The following is a 27,319-nucleotide window of genomic DNA, read 5'->3' on the forward strand; positions in this document are numbered from 1 at the left end:
TGACTGAACCTCTTAGCGCTTCCATTTCCGGCCTCCAGAAGCCATCATGAAGGTGACAGGGAGCTCAGCGTGGGTGCTGGGCGTGTAGTGGACACTCGGGAGATATGTGTCGTAATCTTCTTTCCTGTACTTTCCCTGCTCTCCAGATTTTCTTTGACCGGTAGCCCCAAGACTGCTCCCAGCTGGGAGCAAGGAGAACAAAAGGGTTAATGAGGTAAAATCACAGAGCAGGAAGGACATTCCATGAGGACTCTGAAGACCCGGATTCTGGGCCTGGTTAGGGCAAGAGGTAGCTGTGTGGTTTGGGGCAAGTCATCTACCCTCTCTGAACCCACAGCAGAGAAATGCAGTGTGAGCTAATACATGATGTGGGAGAACCTGACTCATTTACGGTCAGCGTTTTATAAGCTGAGTTAAACCCCAGAAGGGTCTGTCTTGCTCATCCAGCTACATAGAAAGTCCACAGCATCAAAAGTGAGTGTTTCCTTAGGACACAGAAGTGCTCCCTCACCCATGCAGCCTTTCCCTTCTTTTAGGATATTTATCACTTTAAGAAAAATCCTCAGAAGGGGAATTATGTGGTCCAAGGACTGAGCTTCATAGTACCTCCTGTAGTATGTGGCCAAACGGCCCTTTCTAGAAGCATCTGCCAGTTTTTGCCACTACCAGCAGTGGTTGCTTGGAGTCCCACAGCCCTTCAGCCAGGGCACTTGCTGTGTTGTGTTGGGGACAGCATGAGTCGGCAGGAGGTAAACGGAACATACCAAGTTCAGCTCCATGTTCTTGGAAACTCATCTGTTGCAGATGACAGGCCAGCCTCAAAAACTAACAGACAGGACCTCTGTCATGCCATGATTTCAGGTTTGGATGCTGACAGGGGACAAGCTGGAGACAGCCACATGCACAGCGAAGAATGCGCATCTGGTGACCAGAAACCAAGACATCCACGTTTTTCGGCTGGTAAAGTGTCCTCTGTGTTAGGGCCATGTGGGGGTGATATTCGATTTGTCCTATAACCTCGAGTGGGCCCCTTGAGAAGGGAGGGGCAGCACGTGAGTCACCTAGGGTGGGGAGCGTCAACCACGGTTGCCTTGGGTGGGATGATTAATGACCCAGGTGCCGGCTGGAGAGTTCCTTCCAGGAGTGGTTTAGGCGCACCTCCTTCTAGTCCTGTGCTAATGCCGTGCTCTTAACCTTTTAGGGGGTCGTGGTCCCTTTGAGAAGCTGGTGAAAGTCAGGCACTCCCCCTGAAAGATGCAGATCCACTCATACACATGAAATTATGCATGGGATTCCTGGGATTTCACTGAACCCCTGAAAGTCAAGTCCTTGGATAAGAAAGAAATTCCAGGCCACAGATACTGGTCTATCTGCCCTCCTGACGGGGGAAGCATTTAGGACCATTGAGGAGCCTTTTGAAGGAGGTGCATTGCATGGGCAAATGAGAAATCGCCTGCCCTTGTGGCAGGCATTGACCGAGACAAGGCACACGTCAGGAACTGCTTCCAGTGAGGACTGTTCTAGGCTTTATTGCACTGGGGAGGTGGGGGGACTGGGTCCTCTTTGGGGCAGGATATAGTAATCCCACTGAAATCAGAGCCACGATGGCAAACAACTGGAGGGTCTCTAGATCTTTGGGGGTCTCCCCCTCACCCCTGCCTTTGGTCCACAGCACACAGAAGCCTAAAAATATCCAGGGATTTTTGGAATACCATAGTGTTGTGTAGAGGCAGGTGTGGGCAGTTCTCATCATTCACAAATTCTTGGTGAATTCTCCTCCTCCCAAAATCTGTCTGTGACCTCCGAATCAGTACTCTTGATGCTTTCACGGTTATACGTAGAGTGGCTTAAATCTTTTTTTTTTTTTTCTGGAGATGGGGCCTTGCTCTTATTGCCCAGGCTGGAGTGCAGTGGTGCGATCTTGGCTCACTGCAACCTCCGCCTCCCAGGTTCAAGCAATTCTCCTGCCTCAGCCTCCCAAGTAGCTGGGATTACAGGTGCCTGCCACCACACCTGGTTCATTTTTGTATTTTTAGTAGAGACGGGGTTTTACCATGCTGGCTAGGCTGGTCTCAAACCCCTGACCTCAGGTGATCCTCCCACCTCGGCCTCCCAAAGTGCTGGGATTACAGGTGTGAGCCACCACACTCGGCCTAGAGTGGCTTAAAATTTTAGCTGCCTGAGACGCACATTCCCACCTGAGGTCGAACAAGGCCATGCACTGCCTCCTTTTTTCAGCCTCGTGGTGAACAGGTGTCCTTTTTGCAGTCCATTTAAGTATGGGGTTTTTCGCATTTCTGTGCTTTTCGTTGGCAGTTTGTCATTTAAAATGGCCCCGGCACAGCGCTGCTTTGCTGGCTCATGTTCTTAAGTGCAGGAAGGCTGTTGATGTGACTTATGGAGAAAATGCATGTGCTAGATGAGCTTCCTTCAGGCATGAGTTACAGCGCTGATGACTGTGAGTTCAATGTTAATGAATCAAGGTGTCTTTAAATAGAAACACACATAAAATAAGGTTATAAATTTATGAAGATATCGTGACCAGGGGCAAAAACCTAACCCTGTATTTCCCCTAGAGGGGATGGTTTAGTATTTGCTATTTCAGTGTTCACAGTGACTTTAGAAAACGTAGCTACTATAAATAATGAGAATTGACTGTCTGTTCTAGAATTGAGGGATTGCAAACTAATGACCTATGTGCTAGCCACCTGTTTTTCTCAACAGCAGGTATTTTGTTTTATTGGAGTGTAGACAGATCCACTCGTTTGCGTATGGTGCACGACTGCTTTTGGATTATAACGGCAGAGCTGAGTGGTTGTGATGGAGACCACGTGGTCCTCAAAGCCTACAATAGTTAACATCTGGTCCTTTACAGAAAAGTGGCCCGGGCCCTGCTAGGTGCCTGGCTCTGCATACCTGTACTATAGCATACTAGCCGCGTGCCTTTAGTCAGGCTAGCAAATGTCACCATGCTTCAGTTTCCTTAGATGCAAAATAGAGCTGTCTTCTTTTGGCACCTCATAGAGCTGTGGACTACGCACTCCACAGGGTGTGTTGTCCAATACCTGGCTTATAGTGAAAGTACAGGCTTTTTAAATTTTTTTTAAAGATGAGTCTTGCTCTGTTGCCCAGGCTGCCAGTGCAGTGACACGATCTCGGCTCACTGCAGCCTCAGCCTCCTGGGTTCAAGTGATTCTCCTGCCTCAGCCTCCCAAGTAGCTGGAATTACAGGCACCCGCCACCACGCCTGGCTAATTTTCTATTTTTAGTGGAGAGTGGGTTTCACCATGTTGGCAAGGCTGGTCTCAAACTCCTGACTTCAAGTGATCCGCTTGCCTCAGCCTCCCAAAGTGCTGGGATTACAGGCATGAGCCACTGCGCTCGGCCAGTACAGGCATTTTTTGTCCTGGGGGAATTTGTAGGTGGAGGTTGGCACATGGGCTCTCTTGGTTCCTGCAGAGTCATAACCAATAGGATTCCATTTGTTGCTGCCTCTGGTGGCAGGGGAGGGGAGGGACCCTTGGCTGGGGTGGCCGTTGTCTTCATGCCGGCTCCAGGAAGCCACTGTTTATTGTTTTATCATCTCCGGAGAGCAATGCCTCCTTCTCCATCTCTGTTCCCTTCCAGGTGACCAACCGCGGGGAGGCTCACCTCGAGTTGAACGCCTTCCGCAGGAAGCACGATTGCGCCCTGGTCATCTCGGGAGACTCCCTGGAGGTGAGCTTGGGGACCCCTGAGAGCCAGTCCTCCCGGCAGCCTGGGGCTTATCCGGCTTCGGCAGGGGCACTGCAGGCTGGGCAGTGACCTCCACCAATGCACCACCTTTCCCTCCACCCTGCAGGTTTGCCTCAAGTACTATGAGTACGAGTTCATGGAGCTGGCCTGCCAGTGCCCGGCCGTAGTCTGCTGCCGCTGTGCCCCCACCCAGAAGGCCCAGATCGTGCGCCTGCTTCAGGAGCGCACGGGCAAGCTCACCTGTGCCGTAGGTAGGCGCGGCTCAGGCTGTGCCGCTGGCCCTGGCCTGCCTGTGCACCAGGCTCCCTTACCCTAAGGATGTTTGGACACTGTTGCTCGTTCTTCACATTCCCCAGCCCCTTTGTTCAGGTCATGATTTTTCTTCGCCTCGCAGACTTTGGCTCTTTTTGTTATTATTTTTAATATTTCCCCTGGAGAGCAGATAAGCGTGTGCCAGGCCTCTACTCCTTTGCCAGTGGCTGAAGAGTGCAGCCTTCCAGTGGGTGGAGACCACACACTGTGGGGTTGGATCTGGGTTCAAATCTTTCCACTGGCTTTTCCCAGTGGGTGCCCCAGATGGCTTCTTTCACCCGTCTGAGCCTCCATTTGCTCGTGGTAGAATGGGAATAATAATTGTGGCTTCCTCAAATGGTGTCACGAGGACTCAAAGGGGTCACTTTTTTTTTTTTTTTGGAGACGGAGTCATGCTCTGTCACCTAGCTGGAGTGCGGTGACACAATCTCAGCTGGTTGCAACCTCCACCTCCCGGGTTCAAGTGATTCTCCTGCCCCAGCCTCCTAAGTAGCTGGGACTACAGGCACGTGCCACCACGTGTGGCTAATTTTTGTATTTTTAGTCGAGACGGGGTTTCTCCATGTTGGCCAGGCTGGTCTCGAACTCCTGACCTCAGGTGATCTCCCCACCTTGGCCTTCCAAAGTACTGAGATTACAGTCATGGGCCACTGTGCCCAGCCTAAAAAGGATCACCTTTAAAATGTGCTTGCCACGCCGTGTGGAAAGTGTCCAATAAGAGCACAGCGAGTTGCCGCCGATGGTAATCCTGGGGTATCCCGGCCTCCAAGGAGGACAAGTGGTCATTCCTGTCCTATGTGGACACAGTCCCACTGCTGCTGCTCAGTGCCGGGACCCTCTGCAAGTCGCTGGGCTCTCTGACATTGAGCCACTCTGCCTGTGAAACAGGATCTTGGTAGTGCAAGGGGTTGGAGAGATGGTATGGACAGGGCAGGCCAGGCACTCAGCGAGCGTTCCGTGACAGACGAGACTGCAGTAAAGACAAGCATGCGTTCTTGTTTAAGGGAAGAATGAAACCTCTTTTCTCTCTGGTCTGTGGCTCGCAGGGGACGGAGGCAATGACGTCAGCATGATTCAGGAATCTGACTGCGGCGTGGGAGTGGAGGGAAAGGTGAGAGTGTTTCCCTCTGCTGGGCTCCACTTGCTGGAGTTTCTTGGTTCTTTTTCCCTCAAAGACAGAGCTTTAAGGCTTCTGGAAATTCCAGATAAAGAATGATAAGACATAAGGAACCATGTGTCACAATTACCTCATGTCACTGGGAAGATAGAGGTCTGTATTGCTACATCGTACAGACAGATGAATGTTGGCTTTTTGTTTGCCCAGACCTAAATTTAAAAAAAAAGAGAAAGTGTTTCTAGGCCAGGCGTGGGGGCTCACGCCTGTAATCCCAGCACTTTGGGAGGCTAAGGCAAGTGGATCCCTTGAGGTCAGGAGTTTGAGGCCAGCCTGGCCAACATGGAGAAACTTTGTCTCTACTGAAAACACAAAAATTAGCTGGACATGGTGGTGGGTGCCTGTAATCACAGCAACTTGGGAGGCTGAGGTAGGAGAATTGCTTGAACCCGGGAGGCAGGGGTTACAGTGAGCCAAGATCGTGCCATTGCACTCCAGCATGGGCAACAGAGTGAGACTCCGTCTCAAAAAAAAAGAAGCATTTCTCCATATCTTTAGGGTATGGTAAGTGTAATTCAGACTTCCTGGGACACTCAGCACTGTCAGTAAAAGCCTTAGTTGTCCTGCTCTGTGCTGAGCTCTTGGGCGCGCAATGGAAGAATGTCGCTTGCTTCACTTCTCACCAAAAGGCCTTGGCAGCTACAATTTTTAAAAGCTGGTGTGTTATAAAATATTATTTCTGTCTTTTTCTCCTTGCCAATTGTGCACTTGCCTCTTATAGTTTACTCAGCCCTAATTTGTGACCTCTAAATGACAAGCGGCAAGAAGATGGGTCACCGAGTTTGTTAGGACTGTGTGTGAAGGGCTGGAAGTGGTGGCTCATGCCTGTAATCCCAGCAGTTGGGGAGGCTGAGGCAGGAGGATCACTTGAGCTCAGGAGTTCAAGACCAGCCTGGCCAACATGGTGAAACCCTGTCTCTACTAAAAATACAAAAATTAGCCAGGCGTGGTGGTAGGTGCCTCTAATCCCAGCTACTCAGGAGGCTGAGGCCGGAGAATCACTTGAACCCGGGAGGTGGAGGTTGCAGTGAACCGAGATTGAGCTACTGCACTCGTGCCTGGGTGAAAGAACAAAACTCCATCTCAAAAAAAAGGAAAAGAAGTGTGTGTGAAGTATCGGAGTGCCAAGGCCCGGAAGGAGCAGGAGAGATGCTCCCCTGTCCAGACTGTTGCATAACTTCATGACTTTGGCTGACCCTTACAGCTTTTTTTTCCCCCACTTTCCCACCCTTTCTGGTTCTCTGGTTCTCTGGTTCTCAGCAAGATGACGATGATTTGAAGTTGCGGAATGAAATGATTTTTGAATGAGATATATCAGAAGTCTGTATAGATTTCCTGAATACAGTTTTTTTTTTTTTTTTTTGAGACGGAGTCTCGCTCTGTCGCCCAGCCCAGGCTGGAGTGCAGTGGCGCGATCTCGGCTCACTGCAAGCTCCGCCTCCCGGGTTCACGCCATTCTCCTGCCTCAGCCTCCCGAGTAGCTGGGACTACAGGCGCCCACAACCGCGCCCGGCTAATTTTTTGTATTTTTAGTAGAGACGGGGTTTCACCGTGGTCTCGATCTCCTGACCTTGTGATCCGCCCGCCTCGGCCTCCCAAAGTGCTGGGATTACAGGCGTGAGCCACCGCGCCCGGCCCTGAATACAGTTTTTAAGAAGCATGTTTGAGTTTAATGGAATTCTCTACCAGTTCTTATAAAACTTAAAGCATTTTCCCTTCTATTAAAAATCATATTCTGGGCCGGGCGCGGTGGCTCAAGCCTGTAATCCCAGCACTTTGGGAGGCCGAGACGGGTGGATCACGAGGTCGGGAGATCGAGACCATCCTGGCGAACACCGTGAAACCCCGTCTCTACTAAAAAATACAAAAAAACTAGCCGGGCGAGGTGGCGGGCGCCTGTAGTCCCAGCTACTCGGGAGGCTGAGGCAGGAGAATGGCGTAAACCTGGGAGGCGGAGCTTGCAGTGAGCTGAGATCCGGCCACTGCACTCCAGCCCGGGCTACAGAGCGAGACTCTGTCTCAAAAAAAAAAAAAAAAAAAAAAAAAAAAATCATATTCTGATTCCTTTGTTTCTTGGGATATAAAAGTAATACTGCTCACTATAAAAAATGAAAAGAATCTAAGCCAGGCTTGGTGGCTCACACCTGTAATCCCAGCACATTGGGAGGCCAAGGTGGGCATATCACTTGAGGTCAGGAGTTCAAGAGCAGCCTGGCCAACATGGTGAGACCCCATCTCTACTAAAAATACAAAAATTAGCCAGACATGGTAGTGGGTTCTTGTAATTCTAGCTACTCAGGAGACTGAGGCAGGAGAATTGCTTGAACCTGTAAGGCGGAGGTTGCAGTGAGGGAGATTGTGCCACTGCACTCTGGGTGACAGAGTGAGACTCTGTCTCAAAAAAATATATAACATAAAAAATCTAAAAGTAAAACGTGTCTTTTAGGTAACTGCATCAAATGAGTAACACTGGTTTTTCTCCCAACATTTTTTCTATGTGTATATTACTGGTTATGAGTGTGTGTATATTTGCTATCTATACACATATCTTACACATGTATATATATATATATATATATATATATATATATATATATATATAATTTTCATGTATTTTTTTAAGTGAAAACACAGTACATTTTGTTATGCACCTTGCTTAAATCTGTTACATCATGGATTTGTTCCTACGTGAGAGCATACAGAGCCATCACTTCTTGCTCTGACTCTACCTTTTTATTTTGAAAAATGTCAAAAGTTGAAATAGAACAATGGAAAAGTTGAAATAGAACAGTGAGCATCCATCTACCCTTCACTTTGGCCAATTGTTACTATTTGCCACATTCTCTTTCTTTGAATCAGTAGAAAGTAAATTGCATGTAATGTTACACCTAAATATTTCAGCTGGATCTCTTTAGAACAAGGACATTCTCCCACACAAAGAAAGTAACATCATAACCCCCCTTGCCCCGTGTAACATTGATATAATGGTACTATATAATATTCATGCTCAACCCCGTGTAACATTGATATAATGGTACTATATAATATTCATGCTCAACTCCATGTAACATTGATATAATGGACTATATAATATTCATGCTCAAATTCCCCCATCTGTCCTCTAAGTGTCTTCATAGCTTAAATAATAAAAGCTCCAGGAAGGATTGCAAATCGCATTTATTAGCATGTCCTCGTGTTTCTGATCTTCTTTGTTGTAGAACACTTTTCTCTCTTTTTTTTCGTTGGAGGGTGTTTTGTTTTTCATGTCAGTGGTATTTTTGAAGCTTTCAGGACAGTTGTAGAGTGTCTCATGGCACGCAGTCCTTGAGCCCGTCAGATTGATTCGGTTCCGATTCTGCTTTGGCATGAGCACTGCACAAGGGGAATTCGTGTTCTTCCTGTTACGTCACATCCAGAGGCTCTCATCTCCTTCTGTCCCTTTAATGTTGGCTGTCACCGCCTTTTAAAATGAGAGAATTTGGCCAGGTGCAGCTGCTCATGCCTGGAATCCCAGCACTTTGAGAGGCTGAGGTGGGCAGATGGCTTGAGCTCAGGAGTTTGAGACCAACCTCGGCAACATGGAGAAACCCCATCTCTACGAAAAATAACAAAATCAGTCAGGTGTGGTGGTGCGTGTCTGTGCTCCCAGCTGCTCGGGAGGCTGAGGTGGGAGGATGGCTTGAACCTGGGAGGCAGAAGTTGCAGTAAGCCGAGATCACACCATTGCACTCCAGCCTGGGTGACAGAGTGGGACCCAGTCTCAAGAAAAAATAACAAAAAATACAAAATGGGAGAATTCCATTATGTGGTTGCACTGCAAGTTATTCCCACTTCTGTGAGTGTGCAGAGCTGTATATTCAGGAATATCCTGTCTAACATTTTTAGTAGCTCCGGGTTTTCGCCTCATGTTTAATTAGCTCTTAAGGGAACTAAATGTTTTAAAATATCTATCTTTAAATGATTCTTTGTTACTTATGGGGTGGGCTGAACTCCCAAGGCCTAATATTAGATCCAGTTGACCTCCAAATTATAACTATATCGATTCAGAATGGTTTTTATTTAAATAAATTCCCCTTTTAAAATTAAATTTAGACTTCGACCACCAACTGCGTTTAGCTTGAAACCAAAGAATTTCTTTCTTGAAGTTCTTCAGAGATCTCCTTACAATGTCTTGCTTTTTCAATTAAAGAAAATGTATTTGCCCTGACCTCTTGTGCTTCTGACGGCGCCTCATTTTATTGGATTTTAGGAAGGAAAACAGGCTTCATTGGCTGCAGACTTCTCCATCACTCAATTTAAGCATCTTGGCCGGTTGCTTATGGTGCACGGCCGGAACAGCTACAAGCGGTCAGCCGCCCTCAGCCAGTTCGTGATTCACAGGAGCCTGTGTATCAGCACCATGCAGGTGAGTGGACCGCTGGCTTCTGTGCACATGTACATGTGGCTGTACCATGTAGGTAAGTGGACAGCTGGTCCTTCTGCACAGGTGCATATGGCTATGTGATTATCATGGAAAAAGCCTGGGAATTAGACTATGCTTTGGAGCTGTCACCCCCACCTCGCCAGTTTAAATCCCCCACCTGGCTACATTCCAGCTGATAGACCTTGAGCCAGTCCCTGAACTTCTTGGTACTCAAGATTCCTCCCCTGTTAAGCGGTGCTGGTCATTCCTGCCATGTGGTGTGGATGTGTGTGTGTTAGCAGTGGTGACGTCCAGTACCTGGCATGGGGCAAGTGGAATGTACATGAGTTATTTTAATTGTGGGTAGGTTGTTATAATTTGTTTGCTGGAGTGAAAGATGCAGAGTTAAATGCTGAATGACTATTCAGCCCCCAGATTTTCACCTTTTGCAGAGGTAAGGGCCATCAGAGAACAACCACTAAAGAAGAAGAACTTACTTTGCTTATGTGCTTCCTGTGCCCTAGGCATCAGGCTAAGTGTTCGCAATGCAGTGTCTCACATAAGCCTCACAATAGCCTGAGCCCATTTTACGGATGGGGAGGCTGAGGCTGAGTATGGATGATAAATTTTGAAGTGTCCCGCAGGGATTCAGTCAGCTCAGGCAGGTGGACCTCAAAGCCTGCAGTCACAATCTGAGTATCCTTCTTGATACACTCGTCATGGAGGGCCTGGGACTGTGTCCACTTGCAGGGGTCAGCATGACACCTGGCACTGAGGTTGCCTTGGCATCACGGTTCTGTCTCCCGGCAGAGCCCAGTGGGGGAACTGAGTGTGGTTATTATGATCACGAATACCCTTGGAAGTTAACATCTTGCTCCCCTCTTGCTTTTTCATAAAAGGATTCGAGAGTATATGTTTTCCCACCTTCTCTCTCACAAACTCCTTCAAAATATGTCATCATAGGACAGGCACAGTGGCTCACGCCTGTAATCCCAGCACTTTGGGAGGCCAAGGTGGGCGGATCACTTCAGGCCAGGAGTTTGAGACCAGCCTGGTCAACATGGTGAAACCCTGTCTCCACTAAAAATACAAAAATTAGCTGTATGTGGTGGCGCACTCCTATAATCCCAGCTACTTGGGAGGCTAAGGCATGAGAATCACTTGAACCTGGGAAGTGGAGGTTGCAGTGAGCTGAGATCGCGCCACTGCACTCCCGCCTGGGCAACAGAGTGAGACTCCATCTCAAAACCAACAACAACAAAATTTGCCGTCAGTCTATAGCAATTAAGTGTGGAGTAGAAAGGAGGCCAAAGGAGGGAAATAAAATATTTTTGGTGTTGCAAAGCTGTTGATTGATCTTCCTTTTTGGGCATTGAGGTGAAAATGCTCCCAGTTGAGTGGTGAGAATGTAGGTGCAGTAGATCCTGGAACTCACATCTCCTTCTGGCCATACCACTAGGGATCTGTGAGACCTTGAGCAAATAACTTTACCACTCTAGGCCTCAGTCTTCCCACCTGGAAAATGGGGATGATGAGACCCTCCTTGCCCTCGGACAGGGCCACTGTGAAAAACAGAGAGGTTTTTAAGACATCAGTGCTAAGGCATCCTTACCATGACTAGTAGCAGTGAAACAAGGTAATATGTAAACATCAGGTGATATTTTGTTTAATCATACTTGAAAGGCAGTGTGCCTTTCAAACACCAGGTAGTGCTGCTTTGGGTATGTGAGAATTCACCATCCACTGGCAACACCCCAGTTTTTTGGGGGTGATTTTATGTTTTAAATATCTATTGCATTTGTGAGTAGGGGAGCCTTAAAGTGACTTTCATCAAAATGATCTAAACCCAAACAGCTGCTGTGGTTCACCAGACCACATCTGTACTTTTATGTTAACTCGCCAATTGAACAGGATAATGCTGTGGTTTTAATCATTGGGAGATTAATCAGCCCCTCCTTGGACACATACACAAAAGCTGGCCGGGATGAGCTGACTTCTTCAAAAACTGGATGTTACCATTAACATTGATGTAGAAAAAGAATTCCAGGATGAGGCATTGTTCTTTGTGCTAAAGAAAATGCCTTTAACCCCTGTCCACTGTGCTGAAAATGGCCAAGAGCAAGTCCCAGTTAGAATTGCACCAGGACGTGGGTCTGCCAGAGACCACCGTGTTTTTATTTTTCCCAAAGTGCTATCATCAAGATGAAGACTGTGTGGTTAGGATGACTCTTTTAGAGGAGGGGGCTCCTGATATTGGTTTGGAAAATAAACACCAGATTCTTGATATTTTTACAACCGTCCTTCCTATGCAGCAGCCCAGCCTGGGTGAAAAGTCACCAGAAAAGTGGCTTTTCCGGCGCAGCCAGGGCGAACCGTGACTTCCCGTGACCATGGCGCTCAGGAGCACCTGCGCTCTGAGCTCTGTGCCGAGAAAGCACGTGTTTCTCACATGCTTTCTCTCTGTGTCCATTGAAGGTGCTCTGGGGAGCTAGCCCTGGTCTGTGCTATTTCAAATTACTAGGATATCTCTGCCTTGCTTTCTTCTTCTTTCTAAAAGCTTTCAGGCAGCGTTTGTCTCTGGCCTTCCTTCAGCTTTATACGAATAGGTAGCAGCTTGGAGACCATGTTTCCTCTGTTAGCCCATAGAGGTCCAGAGACGGAGCTAACAGAACTTCAAGCCTGATTCTGGAAGGGTACAAGAACATGACAGAATATAGTCAGGGGTTCCTTGAGCTGTGCTCTGTGCAACCTTTCATGGCCTGGTCCCATCTTCCCCATGGGTCCTCCTCAGCCTATTCATCATTACCAGCAACTAATATTTTCCAAAGCAGGAAGCAGACATTTCCATGAGGGTTTGTAAATATCTTCATTGCTTCTGTCTAATTGCAAAAATAATCTGTCACCATGTGTTCTTTTCAAAAATTTCCCCAAATACTGAAACATGTAATATAAGAAGTGAAGCCTTCTCTGCCATCCCAGCCCCCGTAGACACTTCAGAGGCTCTTTTTCCGTATGCGTTTCCGTATCTCCGGCAGCGCGGTTAGCAGCGTGCGTGCCTGCAGAGGTGGGGGTTCCGAGCTGTTTAGAAGTGTGCGCTCTGGGGCCACAGCTGGGCTTGAGTCCTACAGTTCACCTGCTCAGCCTCCCCTTCTGTAAAGCGTGGGTGATAGTAGAACTTGATCGTGTGGCTGCTCTGGAGATCAGCTGTGCTCACGTGCAAAGCATTCCTGGGTCCTGGAACTTAGTAAATGTTCACAATGGGCTGAGTAGACCCTGGAGCTGTAATACATCACCCTACCCGGGAGTGATTCCTGGATTTGCTGCTTAGGAGCTGTGTGGGCTTAAGCAAGCCACGTACCCTCTCTGTGCCTCGCTTTCTGCTTTGCATAATGGGGATGACGAGAATCGTACCTACTTCATAGGGTTGTTGTTGATGTTGTGAGAATGAAATGAGCAAATCCATGTAAAGTACCTTATAGCAGTGTCGGCGAGGGTGAGTGCTATGTAAGTATCAGGTGTTATTTTTATTCTGTAAAGGTAAGGGATTTTGTCATGACTTTTGGTGACATCCTCCTTTCTCCTTGGCACAGGCTGTCTTTTCCTCCGTGTTTTACTTTGCCTCCGTCCCTCTCTATCAAGGATTCCTCATCATTGGGTAAGGAAATCCTGCCAAGGAATTAATTGTTTACAAAACCTTCTTCAAATGCCACAGCAGAGAGAAGAAACATGGTGGGAAAATTCTTGGGTTCCTAAGCCACATTGGTTCCCAGCCCCAGCGAATGCAGGCCCAGCACCATGCTTTAGAACCTCCTTGAATTAACCAGGTTTTGAGCTGTTGAGCCCTTAACCAGATGGAGGAAGTGGAGTTGGAGATGTATGTGGTGTGTTGCACTTTGCCATTTATACCTGGTCTTGAAAAAATACTCCAGGGTTATCAGTTGATTGAGGAGAGCAAGGCAGAAGGTTTGCAGACTTGGTGATTTCACTGGGGTCTTAATAAAAAGGGAAGAGGGATCTGAAAAATGCCCTCCTGGCCTGAACCGAGCCCCGTGGAAGTCCTGTCCTTGGAGCTCCAAGGAGGGCCCGAGTCCGTTGCCTCGGGGACGTGCAAGCAACAGAGCTTGACTGCTGTGCCACAGTGACAGAGATGGTGTCACCTGAGCCTTTGCAGCCCGCAAACCCACTCCCATTACTGACCTGGAACTTCAGGCTGATCCTTCTGACCTTTTCAGAGAACGTGCTCAGTCTCTGAATCACCCAGGTAGGTGGAGTTTGGTTACCGAGTGCCCTAGATACAGATACATGCAGCTGAGGCCACTGCTGGTTAGGAGGAGACGGAGGGCGCCGGAAGCCCAGCTGTGCTCTGGAGAGTCTCACAGAGTCCGCTCTCCATCCTACTGTGTTGGCCGATGAGTTCAGCCTGAGAGGAGGCACTGGAATGCTGCCTGCTTCTAACTGGAAAAGCGGCCTGTCTTTTGTCGGATTCTGGAAGAGTACAGGAACATAACAGAATAGAGTCAGGGGTTCCTTGAGCTGTGCTCTGTGCGACCTTCCATGGCCTGGTCCCATCTTCCCCATGGGTCCTCATTTCCTCTTCTGTCGCCCTCAGCCCCAGCCCCAGCCCCACTGGCCTTCTGGCTGTTCTTCAGACATGACAGCCATTCCCACCTCAGTGCCTTTGCACTGGTGGTTCCTTCTCCCTGGAAAGCTCATCCTCCTGGGACTGGCTTGGCTGGCCCTCACCTCTTGTGGGTGTTCACTCAAATGTTCTGTTCCTCAGCCTCTAAAATTGTGCCATCACCCCCCTACACACAGACACACACACACACCTTATTTCCTCTACCCCATTATATTTTTCTCTGTAGCACTTATCTCTAACACACATAGAGTTTACCTAATTTATTTGTTTATTGACTCACTGACCAGGATGAAAGCTCTTGAGGGCAGACATTTTTGTCCATTTTTCCTCTTAGGTTTCTGGTGCTTACAGCCAGCTCTGGAGCATAATAGACAAGCAGTAAATAGTTGTTAGAGGCATGGATGGGACTTGGGCGCCGGAGGCTGGCATAGCACATAGCTCTGATGGCGTCGGCCAGGTCTTACCTATGGCGGTTTTCTCTCCTAGGTACTCCACAATTTACACCATGTTTCCTGTGTTTTCTCTGGTCCTGGACAAAGATGTCAAGTCGGAAGTTGCCATGCTGTATCCTGAGCTCTACAAGGATCTTCTCAAGGTTCTGTTAGCTTCTCAGTCCCTCCTTCCTCCTTCCTCCTTTCCTTTTCTCTTCCTTCCTTCCCTCCCTGCTTTTTCCCTTTTAATTTATTTCACACAGACCCTCCATTTCTGATTTGGACACACTTGAACTGGTAGCTTTCTTACTTTTGGGGGGAAGGTGTGGGAGTTTACGTTTTTTCTTAAAGCGGTAATATATGCACTATTATAAAGAACGTGAAAGAGTACAGTAATAGATAAACTGAAAACAAGCCAACTCACGACTTCGAAAAAGCCCCTGACAGTTCTGCTTTGCAGCTGCGACTTACGTTTGCTCCCAGAGATGTTCTTGTGTACACTTCCAAAACGTGTGTGTGTGATGGTGTGTGGGTAGGCATGTGCATAATTTTATTTGTCTTCAAGGGTTTTTTACCCAAGGGAAGATTTATTCCCATTTAATGTTATTTTTTATTTTTATTTTTTTGAGACTAAGTCTCTGTCACACAGACTGGAGTGTAGTGGCTCAGTCTCAGCTCACTGCAACCTCCACTTCCTGGGTTCAAGCGATTCTCCTGCTTCAGCCTCCTGAGTTGCTGGGATTATGGGCGTGCACTACCATGCCTAATTTTTGTATTTTTAGTAAAGAGCGTGTTTCACCATGTTGGCCAGGCTGGTCTCGAACTCCTAACCTCAAGTGATCCACTTGCCTCAGCCTTCCAAAGTGCTGGGATTACAGACGTGAGCCACCGCGCCTGGCCAATTCTTTTTTTAAAGAACTAATTCCTCCAATGTGTTCAAATGTGTGTGAGCCACTTTTGTGATGAAGACAGATGGGTTGCCTTATCTAGTTAGCGGGAGAATAACGTGAACACTGATGCTGTGTGAGGCCCCTACGAAACCGGCTCTAACCTTTCTCTGTCTCTCATTTAGGGACGACCATTGTCCTACAAGACATTCTTAATATGGGTTTTGATTAGCATCTATCAAGGTAAGGATGAGTGGAGACACCTGTTTGTCTTGTGCTCTGGCACTGACTCAAGGGTGTCCCCTTCTTGCCTGTAGAAGAAGCAGGAAGGAGGGTGGCAGCGTGACCCAAGGGAGACACTGATCACCCTGTATAAGGACTTGAACATCAAACATGCGCAGTGGTGCTGCCCGAGAAATGAGGTAGTGAAGCCAGAGGAAGGCAGCGGACAGTAGTCAAAGCCTGTGGGGCTGCTCTACCCACGAGGCAAAAGGTGGTTGCTTTCTGGGATGTTCTGAAACCTTTTCTGAGAGTCAGATCAAGTCTTAGTTTTGGAAAAACATGTTTACTTCAGTGGCCTCCAGAGGGAGTCTCCCAGACTACAGAGGCTTTGTAAGATGACCTATTGGGATATAAGAAGAGAACAGCAAAACTTCTGTTTGTATTTATTTTTTCTAACTCTTTTACATTTACGTATATATAATATATATATATATATATTTATTTATTTATATATTTTTGAGACACAGGGCAAAGCCACTGTGCCCAGAATCCTCTTTTTTTGGTATTTCTATTTTTATGTATGTTTTGTGGTGCACATAATAGATTTTATATACTTACAAAATATATTTTATGTAATATATAGAAACAGAGTGAGACCCTGGGCGACGGAGGGTCTCACTCTGTTGCCCAGGCTGGAGTGCAGTGGAGCAGTCACGGCTCACTGTAGCCTCGACCTCCCCAGACTCAGGTGATCCCCCCACCTCAGCCTTCTGCGTCTGGGATCACAGGTGTGCACCACCACCAAATCAGTTGCCAAATCAGTTCATTTCTTCCCAATTGACTGTGAGCCAAGAGCCCCTGCAGGTCCAGCAAGATGACCTCATGCTGTGCTGTGGACCCCATCGGGTGCTGACACGGGCTTTAATTCCTATCTAGAAACCTGTTTCTAGTTCAGCATCATAGACTACAGGTGTGCACCACCACACCTGGCTAATGTTTGTAGTTTTTGTAGAGACTTGAGGTCTCACTGTGTTGCGCAGGCTGAACTCAAAACTCCTGGCCTCAAGCAGTTCTCTTGCCTCAACCTCACAAAGTGTTGGGATTACAGGCACGAACCACTGTGCCTGGAATCCTCATTCTTTTTTAGTATTTCCATTTTTATGTATGTTTTGTAGTGCATATGTTTGTGAAATGGTCCTAATATTTCTATATATCTGGACAGGTACATATATATAACTTACAAATAAACATGTATATTTGGGGTTTATTATTATTTTTTTTTTGAGAGAGTTTTGCTCTTTTGTCCAGGCTGGGGAATGTAGTGGCATGATTTCGGCTCATTGCAGCCTCCGCCTTACGGTTTCTCCTGCCTCAGCCTCCCAAATAGCTGGTATTACAGGTGCCCACCACCGCACCCACCTAATTTTTGTATTTTTAGTAGAGACGGGGTTTCCCCATATTGGCCAGGCTGGTCTCGAACTCCTGACCTCGTGATCCACCCGTCTCGGCCTCCCAAAGTGTTGGGATTACAGGCATGAGCCACTGCGCCTGGCCGTGGGGTTTTTTTTTTTTTTTTTTAAATAAATTTACTGTTCATGTCACCTATTGGGGTTTATTCTTTTTTTTTTTTTTTTTTTTTTTGAAACAGAGTCTTGCTCTATCACCCAGGCTGGAGTGCAGTGGCACGATCTTGGCTCACTGCAACTTCCACCTCCCAGGTTCAAGCAGTTCTCGTGCCTCAGCCTCTTGAGTAGCTGGGACTACGGGCATGCACTTCCATACCCAGCTAATTTTTGTATTTTTAGTAGAGACAGGGTTTTGCCATGATGGCCAGTCTGGTCTTGAACTCCTGGCCTCAAGCGATCCACCCGCCTCAGCCTCCCAAAGTTCTGATTACAGGTGTGAGTCACCACATCATTTTATTTATTTGTTTGTTTGTTTATTTATTTATTTATTTATTTAATGTTTTGAGACAGGGTCTCACTCTGTCACCCAGGCTGGAGTGCAATGGTACAATCTCGGCTCACTGTAACCTCTACCTCCCAGGCTCAAGTGATCCTCCCACCTCAGCCTCCTAAGTAGCTGGGACTACAGGTGCATGCCACCACACCTGGCTAATTTTTATATTCTCTGTAAAGATGGGGTTTCACCATGTTGCCCAAGCTGGTCTCGAACTCCTGAGCTCAAGCAATCTGCCCACCTTGGCCTCCCAGTGTGGGGATTCCAGGCGTGAGCTACTGCAGCTGGCCGTGGCTCCCTCATTTTAAATATTATATTTAACTTTCTATTTCTTTCATCAACTCTAGACAGTTATTCTCTCCCTCCCTGCCTTACTTCCTTTTTTCTCCCTTGTTCTCACTTTGTAGTTATAGATTATTTATCCTACAAAGTCAAAGAGGAAAAATCAGAAAACTATAGGATCAGACCTGCACAATGCACCAGTCATTAACCTCATGTAACAAGTGATACCTTTCATGTCTAAATGAAAAACGCGGAAAGGAACCAGGTGTGAGCGAGCAGGGCGCAGCTTTTGCAGGGAGGGGCGAGGGGAACACCCGTCTCTGGCGTTTGCAGGGAGCACCATCATGTACGGCGCGCTGCTGCTGTTTGAGTCGGAGTTCGTGCACATCGTGGCCATCTCCTTCACCTCGCTGATCCTCACCGAGCTGCTCATGGTGGCGCTGACCATCCAGACCTGGCACTGGCTCATGACAGTGGCCGAGCTGCTCAGCCTGGCCTGCTACATCGCCTCCCTGGTGTTCTTACACGAGTTCATCGGTAAGACCCCTGGATGCTTAAGCCCCGTCCGTCACCCCCAGTGAATCTGGCCCAGAGGTCTCACTGCCGTATGAGGGAAGGGGGCTCCCAGCGCTCGGCCTGGGCTCTTGCTCCAGCCGTCCTTCCACTCAGCCATCCGCGTTTTCTTACAGGTGTTCCCTGGGGACAGGTGTAGTTGTGCTTCAGGGTGTGAAATTGAGGACAGGGTGTGATTGCAGTAGACAGTGTTTTTCTTTTTCTTTTTCTTTTTTTTGAGTCGGAGTCTTGCTCTGTCACCTTTTTTGGGCCACAAAACCTTTTTGTTCTCCTGAAATCTTAATCTGAAGTCCAATCTATGAAACTGATAAAAGGGGACTTGTGATGGCAAAGTGGCAGTGTTGGGAGGTGCCGAGCCCCACAACCTTGCCTGTGCAGCCCTGCCTTGCTGCTGTGTCCTGATAGAGCTCCTTAGGGACTCCATGGATCTCAGAATAAAATCTACTGCTCCGCACAGCAAACCAAGTGCTGAAGGTACTCGCCAGTTCCGTAGACGTGGGAGTCCCTGCTGTGTGCCAGGATTATGGTGGCAGATGAGGTTGACGGGGTCTCCAGGGAGCTGCTGTTCTTGTTGGGAACACATGATAAACACACATTAATGAGTCTGTGAGCACAGGAGTATCAGATGTGATCAAAGTTACCAAGAGAAAAACGGGGTGAGGTGCTAGATGCCCAGGCAGACCCCAAATAAAAAATGTTTTGGAGGCCGGGCACGGTGGCTCACACCTGTAATCTCAGCACTTTGGGAGGCTGAGGCGGGCCAGATCACGAGGTCAGGAGTTCGAGACTGGTCTGGCCAACAATGGTGAAACCCCATCTCTACTAAAAATACAAAAATCAGCCAGGCGTGGTGGCACACACCTGTAGTCCCAGCTACTTGGTTGGCTGAGGCAGGAGAATCGCCTGAACCCGGAAGGCGAAGGTTGCAGTGAGCTGAGATCGCACCACTGCCCTCCAGCCTGGGTGACAGAGTAAGACTCCATTTCTAAATAAATAAATAAAGTTATGGGAATGTAGAGATGGGGGAGTGTCGGCCCATCCTAAGGCGGGATGGCGGCAGATTTCTCTGACCTCAGTAGTGATTCCAGGTACTCTTGGGCTTGTCCAGTGTCAGCCACTGTCTCTGGATGGACAAGCCTGGTTTCATCACCCTTCCATGCTGACCTCATTTGCTTTGCCATATCAGTTAATTTCTTCCCAATTGAATGAGCCACAAGTCCCTGCAGGGCCACCCACATGACCCCATGCTGTGCTACGGACCCCATCGGGTGCTGACACAGGCTTTAATTCCTGTCTAGAAACCTGTTTCTAGTTCAGTGTCATAAACTTGGAACACGGGCACAGTTCAGATGACCCAGCATTTTCTGTGTTGTGCTGTGGATAGATTCTGAACTCTAATCTTGGTTTCCCCTGCGCAGGGCAAACTCAAGCCGCTATGGCTTTGGAACCTCAGGGCCAGGGGTCATCCTGAAAGTCTAGCTGGTGCAGCAGACAGCCCTCTTTATACCTCTTTCCTCTTCAGTAGAAGCATTTAAGTTTCTGTCCGTGTTATTTAAACAAAAAACCCTCAGAGTGATACTGTTTCTCCTTTATCAACTGAGGGAGCAAGGCCCTGAGGCTGCTTCTCTGCTAAAGAAGCTCATGTGTGTTCAAGATTGCAGATGGACTCTCTCTGGGGGAAACTTTCAGTTATGACAACCCTCTCACGCCCCATCCTCCGTGGGAAGCCTGCAGGGGCCCGCAATGGCCCATCCTTTGCTCCTTTGCCCCAGGCCTTCTCAGTGGGGGTGATGTGGTCCCCACCACCTGGGGAACAAACATTGGTCTTTGGTGGGGTGTGAACAAACCCTAATCCTTTAGATATAAAGGAGATGTATCTATAATATTATAAACAGACACACAGTATACCTGTGACATTAACATTTCATGGAGCTGGTTGATTAGGGAAGAAAAGAAGTCTAAAAAGCTTCCTTAAGGGGCAATAACGAGAAAAAGGCAGAGAAACTCGACCTTACCCTGGAAGCATCTTTGATCACGGCTCTTCTGACAGCTTCCAAAGCTCCTGAAGGTTTTAGTAAAGGTAAAAGAACCATCCCCTGAAAAGCAAAGGTTTCACAGTTGCGGCACCAGTTTCTAGAAAGGATTTGTGAGCATTTACTGCACGCTCCAAGAACTAAGGGAGCATCGCTGTAAAAAGTGGAGTTTTAAAGCAGTTTCACCCTTGTCACTAGTCTCTAGACAGCGTTTTGTGAGACCTACTGTGTGCTCAAAGGCTTGGGCCTGAGGTGGTCACAGAGATGTGGCCCCTGCTCAGGAATCTCAACTTGTTTTTGATAGGGACACACCACAGAGCCGGGTCAGAGGTGTAGGAAAACCACAGGGCGGGTTGAGCCTTGGGCCTGGCACTTAGTAGGTGCTGCCTCAGTACCAGCTGCATTTCAGCATCCTGTGCTCAAAAAGTGGGGAAGGGGCTTACTCTGGCTTCTGCTATATTGAAAGCCACAAGCTGTCACTCCTCTCTTAAGAAAACTTCATAACCAGGTTTATAATCCTGCAGCAGGAAAGGCAGTACCCCTGCGCGCCCACCCCACACGTTCCATCAGAGTCCCTGAGGCTCAGCCTAAGCCTGTGTCTGACAAGCGGGTCTGAGCCCACTTTGCACCATGACCCAGATTTATCCCGTGGCTTTCTGCGACCATCACTAGAAGCAGAAGGTGCATTTGAATGTCACTTTCCACTCGCCAGTGGCCGGGGCTTAGGAAGAAAGACTCTCCAACTGTTAGACAATACCAAATCAAAAGCATCTCTGGGTTTTCTTCCCCTGTAATTTTCTTTCCTTCTTTTTTTTCTCTTTTTTTTTTTTTTTGAGACAGTGTCTTACTCTGTTGCCCAGGGTGGAGTGCAGTGGTGCAATCTTGGCTTGCTGTCATCTCGAGCTCCCCGGGCTCAAATGATCCTCCTACCTCAGCCTCCCGAGTAGCTGGGACCATAGGCGTGCACCACCATGCCTGGCTAATTTTTGTATTTTTTGTAGAGACAGGGTTTTGCTATGTTGCCCAGGCTGGTCTCAAACTCCTGGGTTCAAGTCTTCTGCCCGCCTTGGCCTCCCAAAGTGCTGGGATTAAGGCATGAGCCACTGCATCTAGTGGCCCCCATAGTTTTCTTCTCCTGGGTGTTGAAAGTAGCATTTCACTATCAGGAAGCTACAGAAGAGAGAGCGAGGAATATCAAGCTGGCGGCGCTGTGTGCTCTCAGCCACAGTACCTTCCCTTACAGTCCATGGAAGGAGAGGGCCAATGTCAGGAGGCTGTGTGTTTGTAATAGGAGATGACTTTCCCTTTGATAGCTGTGACACCTGTTTCTGGACCACACGTGCCTTCCGGAACATTCCTGCCTGCTCACTGCTGTCTTCCCGTTTGCTTGCAGATGTGTACTTCATCGCCACCTTGTCATTCTTGTGGAAAGTCTCCGTCATCACTCTGGTCAGCTGCCTCCCTCTCTATGTCCTCAAGTACCTGCGAAGACGGTTCTCTCCCCCCAGCTACTCAAAGCTCACATCGTAGGCCGTGTGCTCGCTGGAGGGGGCCCTGGTCTCGGCGCTTCCCTGATGGACAGAGCTCAAGTTCCATTTCTATTAATCGCCACCTGTGGATTTTGCAGCAATTGCTAACACGTGCAGTTTTAATGGGAAGAGGCTCTGCGCCTAAACGGAGCCCTAACGCTGCATCAACGGGAGGGAAGGTCCTGAAAGAGACCCATCTGGGCCTGTCTGAACCCCTCGTTCTTCATGTCTGAGTGAATGTGAATATGTTAAAGCTGGTGGCTCAGCTGGGAGGTTTATGTGGGTCACTGTGCGAGCTTCCTTATGACTTGAATTTTGTTGTCACGTGATAAAAGTTTCTGTGTAGCTGAAGGTTGTAGAAGGCTTGTGTTTTTTTTTTTTGTTTTTTTTTTTTTCTAACAGTCCTAATGTGTATGTATTCTTTATGTCTTTCTTGCTCTTACAAAGAGGTGTCAGGAAAATAGAAAGCTCTTGGTGTCAGTTTGGGAGGAAAAGACAATGACATTTGGTAAAAACTTATCCACACGATCACCTCCATTCGGAAATGCTCAGTATCATCTCCAGCCAGCCCTGCTTACCCAAGTTACACTGGATTCCTGGGATCGTAACCAGTAAATGAGAGGAGAGGGAGAGAGAGTGTCCTAAATCCAGTCTGTTATCCTTGATCTGATTCAGCAACCATAGTGTGTGAGTTGACTTCACCTGCCACCTCGTAAAAGACTTTCAGAGGTGTGATCCCGCTTTATTGGGACCTGGTAACAATTACAAAGCCAGTGGCTGTCTGAGAACGACCTCAGACGTTTTCAGCAGAGTTGTTTTAGCCGGAAACGTGCCACTGCATGGCCCCTAAATGTGTCGACAGTATGATAAGAGACTCAACTAATTCTTTAGACAACATGGCAGATGTGACTCAGATCCTCCAAGACCAAAGCGGAAAGGTCAGGGGGCTGGGACTCTTCTCTTCCATAGAAGCCTGTTTCCTGTTAGGAGGCACGATGGAGGATGACCCCACAAAGGCGGAGGCATCTTGCCGGCCTGCCATTCATTGGTGGCAGCTTTCAGAACAAGGAACCCCCGGTGGGAGGACGCCCAGGCTGCAGCTTTGGGATCTGGGATCTGTTCCACTGCCGGCAGATTTCAAGGGGAACTTGCTGAAAGGCAGCCAGTGGTAAAGATTTCTCCCCTACCAGGATGGACTACATGCGTGCATGTTTCTTATAAAGCTGTGGTTTGTTTCAGAGGAGGAGGGGGGTTTGCAGTCGCTGGCCGTGGTAGAGCAAGGCATTCTTGGGTTTTCAAGTCACTTCTTGCAGAAGCCACATATGCATGCCATAAGGGTTAAGTTGGTGGATCTTCAAGAGCCAAGTGTGGTTGAAATCTTGGATTTGCGTTTACTTCTTGATGAGTACATATCCTTCAAACCCTCCGCCTGGCGCTACTTCTGTGTGCTTCAGAGATGTGCGTTACAGCCTGGTGTCTGACGCCTACTAACTCCTGCTCTTGGAGACCTGGAGACATGAGGATCAGATAGTCCCTTGCCTTTGGAGCACTCTTGATAAGCTTTTGTATTTTGTGTTGTCCTTTTAAAACGTTCTAGAATGACTTTATGTTTTACGTTGCAGGTACTGATAAATTGGCTGTTGACACCACATCTATTTTGTCTTATGATTCTGCAGTTTTGCAGTATTTTCCCCTATCTGATTCAGCCATTTCTGCCAGAGGGAAAAGGTCAGCAGAAAAGATGTATTGAATGAACAGTTAAGGATAGGATCTTTGTCCAAAAATTTCAGAAAGATTGAGCAAATCTGATGTCTTCATTGAGTGAGTTTCTGTTTTCAAAGGTGGAGGAGAAAGTTGTGTTGGAAGTTTTTAAGCCTCTGTTTTCTTGGAAGTCAGTCTGTAACGCTGGGGAGTCTTAAGATAGTCCTGTTTAGAGTCTGCAGACCCTGAACCTGGCTCTGTAACTCTGGGAAGTCTTAAGATAGTCAACACTTTGGAAACTCTACCTGGCTTTGCTTGGAGATTCGGGATGCTGGATCCTGCAGGCAGGGCGTGTGGGAGCCTCATCAGGAGGTTTTAGAGGTTTCCAGCAGAAGCAGAATAAAGATGGTCTCCCTGGCCTTTTCCTTCTATTCTCAATTTTGATTGAGATGCACAAGTTGACCGTTAAAGCCAACACTTAAGATACTGGTTGACATCTTCAAGGGAGAATGCTTCCAGGAGGGGCTGAAGAAGCCATAGCTGGAAGTGGAAGGTACTCGTCAGTGTTCTCCACAAACCTTTTTACTCTGTTGTCTCAGCCGCACTGGGGCGGAGGCAGTCAAGGGTGAGAAGAACCAGAACTCAAGTGCAAACTACCACGTGGTTGGCTCATCCCATCCACGGGCAGCTGGCTGACGCCATTCACTGGACGGTCCCTGAGCATCTAGGAATGCCCACACCACGCTTCTTAAACGCTGGAGATGCAAAGGCGGGAGGATTCAGTCCGGTGAGAGTACACGATCTTTACCTGCACGAATCAGACTGTAAGCCCAGCAGAGAACCCCAGGGGTGCTTGGGCACTTCTCGGAGGTTATCTTAGTTGTGGTGGGGAAGACAAAGAAATAAGCAAACAACAAACTAGAGTTACTGTACAAGAAACTCTCCTGAGTTTGTAAACCTTAAGCATAAGGATTCAGTTGACCTTTTTCTTGGTTCATCAATCTGGAAAGAACTTACATAAAGCGCCATTGACACTCTCACCTGGGAGCTCCATGGGCCTTAAGTCTTTGACAGCCAATTTAATTTGAGGTCAGAGGGCCTCGAGGTACACAGTCAGCACTGTTTGAACACTTTTCCTGAAAGCAAAACTCACAGCTCCCTGCGCCCTCTGACAACGCTAGCTATTTCTGCCAGAGTAAGAACTTCTGTTATTTTTTTTTTTTATTGTTCATATGTCTTTTGGTGATGGTTGTGTGACGGGGCAGCAGGATCTATTTGGTTTCTTTTTTTTCCACCTCCTTCCTTTTTGTCTCTTTTTGTTTTTTCCTCTTAAGAAAATCACCAGACTAGTTTTTCCATCTTGAGTAATTTCTTATATGGGACAGTTTTGATCCTCATTTTGAAAGCATGCATGTGCACATGTGTGTTGCCTGTGGTGCCAGGTGAGACAGGTGGCACTAACTCCAGCTGCTTGGAAGGCATCCCAGGGAGCATCTTAAAGTTGGAACAAACCTCCCGTTTCCAGCCCCTGGGGCCAATAGGCCACGTGCTGGAACTAGCATTGTAAAATTTCCATCCCAGTTCCGCTCCCCTGGAGTGAAACCTTTTTTTTTTTTTTTTTTTTCGTGACAGTAAACCTTAAAAACCATTGTCTCTTTATGAACATTTCCTCAGTTTCTTCTCTGCTGAAAATGTATGCCAAGCTACTTTTTAATGTATTTTGAATTTTGTGCTCATTGGAAATCGATATGCTAATGCCTCCCCCAACCCCCGCCAGAATTTTCTTTTTATACTTTGTCTTGTTTTTACTGGAGTGGGCTGGGCATGCTTGCGTGCCTTTAGGGCAGCATTTTAAATCTTTGCCAAAATTGCAAATGGGACGTGTACATTCTTCTGCTCCATCCTACTTAAACACCTATCAGCTATTTTTATCTTTAACCTTTTCTGTATGTTTGAAGTGTGTGGGGTGTGTGTGCGTGTGTGTGTGTGAAAGAGACAGCGAGAGAATATCATGTCAAGTTTTTTGAAGAATTGTTTGGTTTTCATTGCATTAAAATTCTATCACTTCCAGCTTTGTTTTCGTTTAAAAAAATATACAAAGAGCTTTGTAAATACAACAGATTTTATTTCTCCCCCCTTTTTTAATGTACAGCTTTTTTGCTGTTTATATATACTTAAAATATTCCCATGAGTTATGTCCAGTTCTTCTTGGAAAAAAATATATTATGTTTTTGAATGGAACTGCAAAGCATCCTGCAGCGTGAGCACCCCTCCACCTGGAGCTCTGACACATCTTCTCAGGCCAAAGCGGCATTACCCGTGAATCCGTCTTCTCCACCACAGCATGGTTTGAGGCACAATCTGTTAACATAGCTGGGCCCTGTCAGTGACTGTTGTGTTTGTGGGGTCAGGTGGGGGGCATGGTATTTGCAAAAAAACAAATTATGGCTAATTTATTATTTTGTTGCAGTGGGGTTAACTGTAAACTCATGTAAGAGTCCGTGATTTCCTCATTAGTTGATCTCTGTCTCTGTAATCCTCGTTGCAAATTTTCACCAGGACAGCATTTTTTGATTAGAGGGGAGCTCTGGCACAGTATGCTTTAATTTAGCAGGAACTTCCAGATGATTTAAATTCTTGATGCTGTGATGACACACATACGATCTTTCGTGTTTCTGAGCGACTCTACTTTCATTGTTTGCCAGCGCGGCTCGTTGCTGTTGCCCAATAAAGCTTGTGTACGTTCTGCCTTGGGGGATTATTCTAATTTGTACAGAAACATGAATTCTGGTGTCAAAATGAGGACTTTTTATTATAATGCTCCTATTTTCTCTTTATTTCATGGTACATGAAATGTAAAGAAAACTCCAGTTCAAAAAATTATTTTGATTTTGGCAAAAAAAAAAAACACACACACAAATCAATGCATGTTGTTTATTATTCTGTACTATTGTCCATCCTAGACATGTCAGAATTTCAAAAGGTGATAGATATAAATGGAAAATAAGATGAAAACCATAAGCTTCATATTGTATTTCTATACACGGACCTTAATGACTCTGGAATTTTTTTTTTTTTTTTTTTTTTAAATCAAGGGATGGAACATTTAGTAACAGTCAGTTAAGTTTTAGGCAAAAAAAAAAATTTAAGGCTGGGCGCAGTGGCTCACACCTGTAATCCCAGCTTTGGGAGACCAAGGCAGGAGGATTGCTTGAGCCTGGAGTTTGATACCAGCCTGGATAACGTGGTGAAACTCATGTACAAAAAAATACAAGAAAACGAGTTGGGTGTACTGACTGCCTTCAGCCTCTGGTCCCAGCGACTTGGGAAGCTGAGGTGGAACAATCACCTGAGCCTCGGAGGTTGAGGCTGCAGTGAGTCGTGACTGTGCCACTGCACTCCTGCCTGGGCGACAGAGCAAGACTCTGGCTAAAAAAAAA

The 27,319-nt window shown here is 47.3% G+C and overlaps 1 protein-coding gene across 1 annotated transcript in view; it reads left to right on the forward strand.

Annotated features, from left to right (window-relative positions):
• ATP9A (ATPase phospholipid transporting 9A (putative)) overlaps positions 1-26,625 on the forward strand; it is a 166,210-nt gene extending 139,585 nt beyond the window's left edge. Inside the window, exons 19-28 of the mRNA XM_050807429.1 lie at positions 862-960; positions 3,628-3,717; positions 3,842-3,986; positions 5,094-5,158; positions 9,471-9,626; positions 13,214-13,278; positions 14,749-14,857; positions 15,766-15,823; positions 18,377-18,580; positions 22,043-26,625. Of these exons, the coding sequence (XP_050663386.1) occupies positions 862-960; positions 3,628-3,717; positions 3,842-3,986; positions 5,094-5,158; positions 9,471-9,626; positions 13,214-13,278; positions 14,749-14,857; positions 15,766-15,823; positions 18,377-18,580; positions 22,043-22,179 (1,128 nt within the window). The 3' untranslated portion in view covers positions 22,180-26,625. The remainder of the gene's footprint in view (positions 1-861; positions 961-3,627; positions 3,718-3,841; positions 3,987-5,093; positions 5,159-9,470; positions 9,627-13,213; positions 13,279-14,748; positions 14,858-15,765; positions 15,824-18,376; positions 18,581-22,042) is intronic.
• The last annotated feature ends 694 nt before the right edge of the window (positions 26,626-27,319 follow it).

This window comes from Macaca thibetana, chromosome 10 (assembly GCF_024542745.1).
Source record: "Macaca thibetana thibetana isolate TM-01 chromosome 10, ASM2454274v1, whole genome shotgun sequence".
NCBI classification, from domain to species: Eukaryota; Metazoa; Chordata; class Mammalia; order Primates; family Cercopithecidae; genus Macaca; species Macaca thibetana.